The sequence below is a fragment of the Callospermophilus lateralis genome, chromosome 19, assembly GCF_048772815.1.
Source record: "Callospermophilus lateralis isolate mCalLat2 chromosome 19, mCalLat2.hap1, whole genome shotgun sequence".
NCBI lineage: Eukaryota > Metazoa > Chordata > Mammalia > Rodentia > Sciuridae > Callospermophilus > Callospermophilus lateralis.
In genome coordinates this window covers 6806628-6818510 of record NC_135323.1, presented here as the reverse complement: position 1 = coordinate 6818510, position 11883 = coordinate 6806628, and the positions used below count along the sequence as shown (strand labels likewise).

The window sequence follows — 11883 nt, the reverse complement described above, 5'->3', positions numbered from 1 at the left end:
CCCAACCTTGAAGGGCAGGGAAGGATAGAGACATGCTCATCTCTCTAGGGGAGGTCAGGACATCTGTCCCTGCTTGGGGTAGAGGGTGTCACAAGTGCAGGGTGTTGATTGGGAGGATGCACTGCCCCAATCTTGTCCCAGGTGGCTGCCACCAGGTAGAAGTAGATCAAGTCCACCCCAACCAGGGCTTCCCACAGACCAGCCCCACAGCCTTTTGAACCCTGCAGGGGTCCCAGGACATGGGGGTGGCAGACTCCAGTAGTCCCATTCCTTCCCTCTTGGGTTGGCCTGACCCAGGTGGCCACTGGCTCTTCCCCTTCCTGGGAGTCCTGGTGAGAAGGAAGTTCTTCCTGGCAACCCAGTGACAGGGCTGAGCCCCTCCAGCAGGGACAACAGAAAGGCAGCCTCAGGGATCTCTCGGACAGCAGCCAAGAGGCCACTGTGTTCCGCCACTGACCTGAGTCACAGCTTTCCGGGAAGTGGGCTAACGGGATTCCAGAGCCCTGGGTAGGACCAGGTCTCTGGGCTGAGTCACAGCAGCTGGGGCCCCTGGAGGCGGGAGCCGTTAGTGAGCTGGGCCCTCCCCTTGACAGCCCAGACCAAGGCCACCATGCCCTGGGGCTCCCCAACACCCTGCACCCAGACTTTTGCCATGCTGGACCCAGCCCTTCCCCATGCTGGACCCATGTTCAATGCTGTGAGGACACTTCCTCACCTGGACAGTCAATGTCAAGACCACAGCCTGGACCTCTGGGCCCAGGTCCCTTCACCTGCCCCTCCAGACTTCATCACTGACACCTGGGAGCCTGGGCCCCAGCCCACCCATCAGGCCTGAGGTAGAGCCCCCAGCCCCAGGGCACCGCCTCCTCTGTGACCTACAGACTAAACCACGGGACTGGTCCAACAGCATTCCACCTCCCAGGATAAAACCTGGGCAACCTGCAGGGGACCCAACACACTACAGCCACCCGCCCTGCCTGTCCCAACCAGCACAGCCCTCACATCCCTTGACGCCACCATCTGGCTGGGCCTCCACCCCTACTGGCCATGGAGGTTTCTAGACCTCCCCCAGCCCTGGGAGGGGGCTGTCTCAGGACCCTGACCACTTTGCTGCTTCTGGTTTCCACAGGTGAGTCCCAAGGACTGCTGCTCCTCCCCCTCCTCTCTGTGCCAGGCTCCCTTCCTGCCTCCCTGGGACTCAGCAGCTTCCTGCCAGACCTGCCTGGAATCTGGCCCCTACTTTTCTCTCTTGTTCCTCCTCTCCTTGTCTTCCTCTTTCTACCCCTTCCCCTCTCCTCCCTCTCTCTGACATGCAATCATTTTTGATACCAGGGGTTGAATCCAGGGATGCTTCACCACTGAGCCACATCCCAGTCCTTTTTATTTTTTTATTTTGAGACAGGATCTCTCGAAATTGCTTAGGGCCTCACTAAGTTGCTGAGGCTGGCCTCACATTTGCAATCCTCCTGCCTTAGCCTCCCAAGTGGCTGGGATTACAGGCATGCACCTCTCTGCCCAACTCTGGCATCTATGCAACTGCTCTGAACCTCACTTTCCTCAGCAGCTGTGAGGATTACGTGAAGAAGGTGCAGGGCGGCGGGCACTCAGTGTGCTTCCCTCTTGTGGGTGGTTATCTCCCCCTCTTCATCTTCACCGTCTTCATCTCCTTCCCCTTGTCTTTCTCATCTCCCTATTGCTCCTCCATGGATTACATTTGGGGTCAGCTCCACATGTTCCTGGGGTAGGATGTCAGAGGGGAGGGCCCTGAGTACAGCCCCATCCAGGCTCTGTGGGGCTCAGGGAAGAAGCCTGGGGCACCCATGGTTCTGAGTCCTGAGCCTCCCTTTCCTCTCTTACCCTTCCTTCCTTGGCAGTGGACAAAGCAGGAGGGAGGATGAGGCCACCCCTGTACAGTGGGGCCTGAGCTCTGTCTGCCCCAGTCCCAGAAAGTACCCCTTGGGGGCTGGAGGGGACCTGGGAATGAGCCTGCTTGAGAGGATGGGGGCTTTCCTGGCACTGACCTGACTCCCTCCTTTTCTTACCCTCAGCCACCACCCTCAATGCCACCAAGATTCCTGGTGAGTGTGAGCTGACGTGCTGAAGGGGAGGAATGGGTGTCTGTGTGTCCGTCTGTGTGGGGGTAGGTCAGAAGGCAGCCTGGGGTAAGAGGGGGATGGAGCTAGGGGAGAAGGCAGGCAGGGAAGAGAGTGGGAGGTGGAGGAGAAGGAGCCTGAGCAGGGAAAGGGGCCAGAGTCCAAGGGGGCAGAGGGGCCCAGGGGCACAGCTGAGTGGGCGGGAGGGAGGCGAGTAGCAGAAGTAGCCTCAGAGGGCAGGGGGAGGGCACAGCTTGCTGACACAGGCCGAGGATGCGGTGGCAGACTGTGGGCAGGGAAGACAACTAGAGATGGTGGAAAACTCGACCCTCCTTTACCAGTGTCCCCAGACTGCGGGAAGCCCCAACAGCTGAACCGAATCGTGGGTGGCCAGGACAGTGTGGATGCTGAGTGGCCCTGGGTTGTGAGCATCCAGAAGAATGGCACCCACCACTGTGCAGGCTCCCTGCTCACCAACCGCTGGGTGGTCACTGCAGCCCACTGTTTCAAGGGGTACGTATGGCCAGCTCATCCAGAACCCACTCTGGGTTCAGACCCTAGGCTCCCCATCCTACCCCTGCTCCCAGGCTTCTGTCTGATCTGCTGCCCTTCAATAGAAACCCTCCTTCTGCCCAGAAGCCTCCCAGGGCCTTCTACCCCTGCCCTCTTCCCAGGCGTCCCCTCCTGGACCTTCCTGGCTGATCCCCTCCCTGATTTCTTTGCAGCAATCTGAACAAGCCATCCCTGTTCTCAGTGCTGCTGGGGGCCTGGCAGTTGGAGAACCCTGGCCCTCGGTCCCAGGATGTGGGCATCGCCTGGGTGCTGCCCCACCCTGGGTACTCCTGGAAGGATGGGACCCGTGCAGATATTGCCCTGGTGCGCCTTGAACACTCCATCCAGTTCTCTGAGCGAATCCTGCCCATCTGCCTACCTGATTCTTCTGTCCATTTCCCTCCGAACACCGACTGCTGGATTGCAGGCTGGGGGAGCATCCACGAAGGAGGTATGGCTCCTCCCCACCCATGGGGGGCCCAGGGCATTGGGGACAGTGGGTGGCAGGCACTCAGAGACACACTACCAGGAGGAGTAGGGGTGGAGGCCAGGGCACAGCATCACAGAGACAAGAGCTGTGTTTCAAGACAACAACAGCCAGATCAGAAAAGCAATACACTGACACAGAAATGGCAGGAAGGGGGCGTAGGGGGCCAGGCTGGATTCAGGATGAAATGAAAACCACCCTGAGCTTGCAAAGCCAGAGCAGGCACCCTGGTGGCAGCATGCCACAAGTGCAGGCAACATTCCAGGAGGAGATGCAGTCTCCAGTAAGTCCGCAGGTTTAGAAAGTCACAAAGCAGACGAATTAGAGCAAGAGGCAGAGGTAAGCAAGAGAAAGACAGATGACAGGTAGACAGAGCCCAGGCCAAGAAAAAGGAACCCAGGCAGAAATGAGAGATGAGAGATGTGGGGAGGGCTGGAAGACAGACAGAGACCACTTGTAAGGACAAAGCAGGAGGAAAGTGGGACCCTACCAGAGTCCAGAAAAATGAGGAGAAATGACATCAGCTTGTGCATTTGGGGACTCCCCCCAACTCTGGGGTTGCAGCCTCCCCATGGGTCTGTAAACCAATTCTAGGCAGAGTGTGGGGCTCCCTGAGAGGCTGATGACAGTAAGCATGGATGGGGCACCTCTGAGCCTTACTCTAGTAGTCACACAGCACCAAGTAGTGTCAGAGATGGGAACCAGCAGGGCTGCCCTGTGAGCATCAGAGGACTTATTAAAGATGAAGAATCTGACTGGGGGGCAGTGGTGCATGCCTGTAATCCCAGCAGCTTGGGGCTGAAGCAGGAGGATCATGAGTTCAAAGCCAGCCTCAACAACTTATTGAGGCGCTAAGCAACTCAGTGAGACCCTGTCTCTAAATACAAAAAAAGGCTGGGGATGTAGCTCAGTGGTAGCATGTGCGAGGCCCTGAGGTCAATCCCCATCAGTAGAGCTGATCTGTGGGCCCTTGAGAAGGGAATGGTGGGAACCTGCCCCTTGAGGAGACAAGTGGTAGGGGAACCTGGCCGACTCTATCCTCCTGTCCCCAGTGCCCCTGCCACGCCCTCAGATCCTGCAGAAGCTGAAGGTGCCCATCATCCATTCGGACATCTGCAGCCGCCTGTACTGGCGCGGTGCGGGGCAGGAGACCATTACCGAGGACATGCTGTGCGCTGGTTACCTGGAAGGGGAGCGGGATGCCTGTCTGGTGAGTGCCCACCCCTGCGGCCCTGGCTAGGAGGGGCGAGTGCCCATCCAGGGCAGGAGTCAGTGTCCGTGCGCTTCCAGCCCCACACCTCTGCCTAGGCCCCCTCCCCAGTCCCTATGCAGCCGCTCAGCCTGGCCGGGCTATGCATGGACTGTGCACACAATTGCGGCCCCTCACTCTTAGGAACTTGCTTTCTGAGGGGGACCCTAGGGCCAGCTCCGGCTCCAGCTCCGCGGTGGCATGGAGGATGGCAGGGTGTGCAATGGCCCAGAGCTTGGCCGGCTTGAGGCCCGCTTGCGGCACCTCTCCTGCCGCCCACGTTGCCCGTGGGGCGACTCACTTCCTCCTTCTGGTCCTCAGTTTTCTCACCTGCAAAACAGAAATAACGATGCCCGGTCCCTCACCATCTGTGGTTTAGAAGGCGCTGCACACAGTGCTTCTCCCTTCAAGTGGGTCTGGAAGGCGTGTCCCGCCTGGGTCTGCCCCCCGCCTGCCCTTTGTGGGTCCCTAACCTTTCTTCTCCCCACAGGGCGACTCTGGCGGCCCCCTGATGTGCCAGGTGGACGGCTCCTGGCTGCTGGCGGGAATCATCAGCTGGGGCGAGGGCTGCGCGGAGCGCAACCGGCCGGGCGTCTACACCAGTCTCCCTGCCCACAGCTCCTGGGTAGAGAGGGTAGTGCAAGGGGTGCAGTTCCGCGGGCGCTCGCCGGGTAGCGGGGCCCGCAGGGAGCCGAGCGCGGATTTCCCAGCCGCTGGGAGCTCCTAGGGCGCTGGCACAAGTCGGGTGGGGTCTGGAGACCCGCGGCCGCCGGCGGCTTCTTGCGTTGTAAATAAGCCATCTACCTCTGCGGGGCGCTCGCGGCCGGCGCGGGAGGGCTAGCCACGCCCACCGCGCCAGGCTCCGCCCCCGGGCCGCCGGCGTCCTCTGTATATACAGTGTTAATGGTTTTTACAGTTGTTTGTAACTCTGCCCACATATTTATTCTTCCAGTTTCAATAAATTATTTATTGTCCAGTTTCTGTTTTTCGCCATGTATGAGGACACTGGGAAACAAGGGTCCGGGTGAGGTTAAAAAGAGGAGAGGCCGGTGCGAATTTGTACTTGGCTTGGTCACCCCGGGCTCAAGATGACCCCTGGTTTCCAACTAGGGCTCAACATCTGACCCCTTACCTTCGACCATCGCCCTTTCACCTGGAGCGGAGGAAGGAGGTGGGAGGTTGCGGTGGGGAGACCTGGCTGTGCTGGGGGAGGTCAGGGTAGGCTCTGGTCTGCACCTGCTGGATTTCCAGAACCATCCTGTGTGACAAACTCTCCGTACCTGAAGTCGTGTTCCCTCCCGCTCCAGGCCAACTTCCCTCCCATATCTCCACCTCAGGGCTCAGGGAGCCCCTGGCTGCCAGGGCTGGGCTTGGAGCAGTGTCCAGGTCACCCAGCATCAGGGCTCGGTCTCCTGGGACGCACAGGGATGGGCCGGCCGCTCCTCCCTGCCAGGAGCCAACTCCTGCAGTGACTCACTGCTGATTGTACAGACCCTCCCTGCCAAGTATGGAGCAAAACAGGAGGCAGCTGGCCTCTAACTCTGTGGGCACCATGGCTGGATCACCTCACCTGTCCCTGCAGAGGGCTGGGGTTGATGGTGAGCCAGGCTGTGTGGTCCTGCCTGGCTTCTCTCTCAGCCCTACAGAGGTGCCACTCCCCGCCTTGGGCCCAGTTCCTATAATGGTGACCATGCAGTGAAGTGAGGATGCCCCAGGGGGCTGCAGGTAGGTTACAGGGAGCATGTGAGCTCCTAGTAGTTGCGTGCCAGAGATTCACCCCAAACCAAGCCCAGAAAGCAACCAGCTCCAACATGCTGTGACGATGATACAGAGTGTTTCCATCCAGGATGACCCACGAGTGACAAGTCTTTGAGGAGGCAGTGCAGGTGTGTGACAGGTGTGTCAGGTGTGTGTGTGGCCTTTGTCCAGAGTACAGTTCTAAAATATTTGTTCATATTGTTTTGATTGCCTTTATGTTATTATCAAAAACAATAAATGCTGTGGGGTTGTTTTCATTAAACAAACAGAATCGGCCTCCATCATCTGGGAAGCAGCCTCGTGACACAGGTGCTCCAGGTCACAGAGCTGGTCCTGGCACAGCCCCTCCCCTAGGTGACCTAGAGCGCTCTTTGCACATAACTGCCCCTTACCCTCCCCTCTAGCCTCCGGCCTCCCTTCTGGGCCACCTTCTGTTGCCCCAACTGCCTCCCTCTGCTGTTGCTGCCCCCTTTGCCAGGCCCTGCGTACCCTCCCTCATTACCCCTCTTCTCTAATTCCCTCCCCTCTACTGCTCTGTCCTGGCTCTCGTTCTCTCACCCTGCACCCTCTTCTGTCCTCCTGTGTCTCTTGCTTCTCCCCTCTCCCTCTGAGTCTCTGTTTCCCCCAGGCCTGCCTGCCTCCTCTCCACCCCCTACACCTTCTTCTCCTAGTGGGGTCCTTACAGAAGCACCTGAGAAGGCCCCACTGAGCTGCCTGCCACTGGGTGGCAGGATGCTCTGATAAGTTGGGGATTTCTCTGGGTTGGGAGGTGAGCTTCCAGGTGGCCCTTCAGCATGAGGGGGACTTGTGTGCCCTCCTTGCTGGTTCTCGGGGGCTCAGGGCCTGAGGAGCAGGCTGGCGTGTGGAGTTGGAGCAGCTCTTGGCTCCCAAGGGCACCAGGACTTCCCGTGACTTCTCTCAACATGGGGTTGTCCAAGAGTGGCCCTGCAGGGTCTGACCAGTTCCTGCAGCTCCTGTTGTTGAGGGAGCTTTCTATGGGGGACTCTGCCACTGCACAGCATGTACACCTGCTCAGGGGGTCAACCTTGTCCCAAGACTTGCTGGTCGTACTGGCTCAATATTGCATACTAGCCCTGTGCTCCTTGGCTGGACCTAGCCCTGGAGGAACATGGCCCAAACATGGCCCACTCTGGCCCACCAACACCACCTGCCTCTGGGGTTGCAGACAGAGACCTTTGGACCTGGCAGTCTTCTCCAGAGGAAATTCCACGGGTCCAGTTGGCCGTGGGTCCCTGGTGGGCCAATACACTCACCCTAGGTTCCTGGGCAGAGGTGGAACTGGCCTTTACCCCCAGCCCTGCAGGGCTCTCCTGGCCTCCTCAAGGGCATGTGGGGACTTCTGGCCTTGGTGACAAATGTCATTATAATAGAGACTGCCTTGGCTGCAGGCTGTGAAGTCTGACTACTCTTCCTCACCCATCTTTCCTTCTAGGCCTGGGACCTCCTAACTCTTCTTCACTCTATATCCAGAACAAGGGTTTAAAAACACAAGTTTAAACACACGACTTCCCCAGTGGCAGGCTAGGACAATACCCATTCCAACCCTTCTCCCTTCCTCCATCTTGGAGACTGGGATAGTCAAATACTCACTACGACAGCTGCCCAGCTGCCTGTGTAGCCACAGGGCTGTGGGTGGTTTCTTAGGAAGGTGTCGAGAGCTGCCCTGGATGCAGACCTTCAAGTTCTGATGCCCAAGGCACTGACCAATTATTGCCTTCAGACTGGCACAATAGTGCCAGGTCTTGGCAGTAACTTGGGATAGCAAGGTGTGGCTCCAGGTGTAGACGTCGCCCATGGGGGTTGAGCTACACTCACCTCTTCCTTTATAATCCCACCCCTTTGCCCTTTTTAGGATAGAATGTTCCATGGAACCTCCTCTTGTGTGTTCCCTATATAAGAATAAAGAATTACGGTGGCTCTCTCTTTCCAAGCACGCTTAAGGTTGCAGAGCCCTCTCTGGATTATTGAAAAGGTAATAATTCTGTGTGGTTGCCTGCTTTCTTTGTCATTTTCTTGAGTTATTGGAATGGTCAGACTTTGTGAAACCAGCATTAGATCACTAGCTAGAATAGATGGCAACAGGAAGGCTTTATATTCTCCTGATAAAAAGGACATACTCAGCTAATGCCATGTTTCCCCCCTTCCTCCTTCCTTTAGCCTCGGATGCAGTTTCAATGCTTAAACCTCAAGTTGACAGGTTAGTGGCAGTGGGAAAAGATTCTGAAGTCACAGTCTGCTTCCATCAGGTTTCTTGTCTGCTTTAAGCCATTGTTGATCGGCTTTCTTTTACTTGTAGCTAAATGCATTCATAATTGACATACCTGCCTCAAACCTTCTATTTTAGAATAGTTTTAGATTTGCAGAAGTATTTTTTCTTGCTTTTTTTCCAGAATGCTCTTCTTGTTATCATAGATGCAGTATATTTTATTTCATCTGCGCAAATAATAAATAAATTATCTGAATGATGAAGGCTTTGAGATCCTACAATCAGTTCCAGGTGTCTCCAGGTTTTATTCCACATTTTTCAAAGAACATGTCTTTTCTCCCTGTCCTAGTGCAGGTCAATGTGGCTGCCCAGAATGGCACCCAGAGGAGTCTTACTGGTACCCTGATGGTGGTCTTCTTATGAGCCCACCAGTGTCCTTGCCAAGGGTGCTATGTCCCCAGGTTCCCTGGACTGACATTGCTAGTCCTGGCTGGACTGCATGAGTTTCACATGGTGGTGGAGGCAATGGCATTTCATGGCTCCAAGCCACACATGTGGTCACTTGTGCCCAGGATGTGGGACTTGCAGTATTGTAGAGTCCGACTTCCTGTGAGCAGCTGCAAGTCACCATGCACAGGCAGTGGGGCGAGCATCAGCTTTGACGGCATGGCTGCCTCAGTCCACACAGAGGGGCAAGCATTTTCTTGGGACAAACCTACTTTGCTTGTTCCTCTGCTTCCCAACCTCCAGCTGTGGGCCCTATCAGTGCATGGCCGCGTCTCTCCTGTGTCACAGACTTACACTCATTCCCTGGAGTGGCCGTCTGGGTTCATAGCTTCGGCAGGTGGCCATGGAGGGAGCACACTCAGTCTCCCAGTCTGTCCAAACACTGCTTAGGGTCTCCATGCAGATGATACACAGCTGGTCCTTAACGTGACCCAGAGGAATCCGAACATTCCCTCTCAGGACTGCCACCAGCAAAAGAGACAGTCCTCCCTTCTCAGGCTCAGCTTGGAAACCTCAAAGCCACAGCCCCACGAGCTGATGGAAAGGAGCCAAGGGGCTCCGGCTGGTGGGGAGGGGAAGCCCCTGGACACAGGTGGGGATGTCCCTGGACACAGGTGGTCTTTCCTTGAGTTTAACATAGGGCAGTCCTACGCCTCCAATTCCTTCAAGAGAAGAGAAAGCACATTCACCCAAAAACCCATATGCAGATATTTACAGCAGTCTATTCCCAATGAACAAACCTTGAAGCAGCACATCCTCCAGCTGCTGAGTGGCTGATCAGACCGCGGTAAACCCATTCAGAATTCCACTCAGAGGAAACAGGAGCACACTGCACATTACTATGTGAGCCGAGGACGCCACACAGTTCCACGGGGCATGGAGAAGTCAAAACTACCAGGGCAGAGCACAGATCAGTGGTTCCTAGAGCCTGGGAGTGGGAGGATAGAACCCAAAGGGGAAGGGGCTTAATTTGTTTGTTAGGCAGCCCTGGGGATTGAACTCAGGGCTTGAGCATGCTAACTCTGTGCTACTGAGCTACATCCCCAGCCCTTTTTAAGGTGTTGGAAAAGTTAAGTTGGGTGCTCTGGTGCAAGCTTGTAATCCCAGCAGCTTGGGAGGCTGAGGCAGGAGGATTGCAAGTTCAAGCCTAGCCTCAGCAACTAGCAAGACCCTGTCTCAATGTTGAAAGGGCTGGGATGTGGCTCAATGGTTCAGTCTCTAGGTTTAATCCCCAACACATAAATAAAATAAAGTAAAATAAAATTTAAAAGCAAAACACAAGGACTGGGGATGTGGCTCAAGCAGTAGCGCGCTCGCCTGGCATACGTGCGGCCTGGGTTCGATCCTCAGCACCACATACAAACAAAAATGTGGTGTCTGCCGAAAACTAAAAAATAAATATTAAAATTCTCTCTCTCTCTCTCTCTCTAAAAATAAAAAAACCACAAAAATAATCTGTTGGCTATGGGGATTACTTTGTAAGGGTCCGGCGAAGCATCAGAGAAAGAGACCACCAAGAGACTGACTCATGCAATTAGCAGAAGGGGATTTATTGAGGGTCTAATTCAGTGCGCTGAGGCTCCAGGCTCACTCAAGAAGGGAGAGCAGCCCAGAGCCCAGAGCAGAGGTCAGGCAGTGCTTAAGTACATTTTTTGAGGAGGGCGGGGGCTTTGCATACATCAGAACAAATCATCATGAGGTGCGGGAAAATTGAACAACAATTCTTAGACTTGATTAGTACATTCATTGGCGGGAACAGATTGGGCGGGGTGATTGGTCACTTCTAAGTGGGGTACACATTTAAACTGATTGGTTTTGGGGCCTGAATGCCTACGTGACAAGCTACACAGGGTCCCAGGTTATTAAACAACCAGAGAGTCAGTGGGAATATTTACTGGGCAGTTCGGGTATTGTCCTAACAGTTACAGGAATTTCAGGTTTTGGGGGTAGCAGAGGAACTTAACAATACATGGTCCTTTACTTTTTAACTCAGGTCTTGCAGCTTAGAAACTTTACAATGCCCGGTCTTTTACACTTTTTTTTTTTTTTTTTAAAGAGGGAGAGAGAGAGAGAATTTTAATATTTATTTTCTAGTATTTGGCGGACACAACATCTTTGTCTGTATGTGGTGCTGAGGATCGAACCCGGGCCGCACGCATGCCAGGCGAGCGCGCTACCGCTTGAGCCACATCTCCAGCCCCGGTCTTTTACACTTTAACTTTTACACTTTAACTTCAATTTCTTTTACCCTTACAACTTGTTATAGTGACAGAACGGGCTCTAGATCTTGACTGTGATGGTGTTAAGTACTGGAGGCTTCTATCAAAACTCAGAGTACTATACACTAAAAAGGTGAATTTTACTGAATGTAAACTTAGCTCTGTAACCCACCACACACGCATGTGCACACACACACCATGAGGGGTCGTGCTGGACATCTCTCTTTCTCTAAGTTCGAAGTCATCAGCACATCTCGTTGCTTTTATTTTGCTTTCAAAATGTGTTCAAATCTATCCATGTCTCCCTTCCTTGGCCCCCTCCTCCCTATCTGATATTTTAGTCATTTTTTTTTTTTTTTTTTTGCTGTTGTGACCAAAAGACCTACAAGAACAATTTTATGGAGGAAATATTTGTTTTGGTGTTCACAGTTTCTGAGTTCTCAGTCCATAGATGGCTGACCCCATTCCTCAGGGCCTGGAATGAGGCAGAACATCATGGTGGAAGTGTGTGGTGGAGGAAAGAAGCTGGAATCATGGTACCAGGAAGCAGAGAGAGAGAGACTCCACTGCAAGATACAAGACGTCAAACCCAGGGGCATGCCCCCAGGGACCCACCTCCTCCAGCCACACCCCACTGGCCTGCAGTCACCACCCAGGTAATCCATATCAAAGGATTAGTACACTGATTGGGTTTAAGCTCTCATAACCCAATTATTTCACCTCTAAACCTTCTTGCATTGTCTCACACGTGAGCTTTTAAGGGACACCTCACATCTAAACCATAACACCTG

The 11883-nt window shown here is 54.6% G+C and overlaps 1 protein-coding gene across 1 annotated transcript; it reads left to right on the top strand.

Moving 5' to 3' along the window:
• Positions 1 to 1047: 1047 nt before the first annotated feature.
• Prss22 (serine protease 22) lies at positions 1048 to 5108 on the top strand. Its single transcript, XM_076840872.2, has 6 exons — positions 1048 to 1129; positions 2049 to 2078; positions 2435 to 2606; positions 2819 to 3096; positions 4185 to 4342; positions 4872 to 5108. Exons 1-6 carry the CDS (start codon positions 1048 to 1050, stop codon positions 5106 to 5108), a joined length of 957 nt encoding a protein of 318 aa, XP_076696987.2.
• The last annotated feature ends 6775 nt before the right edge of the window (positions 5109 to 11883 follow it).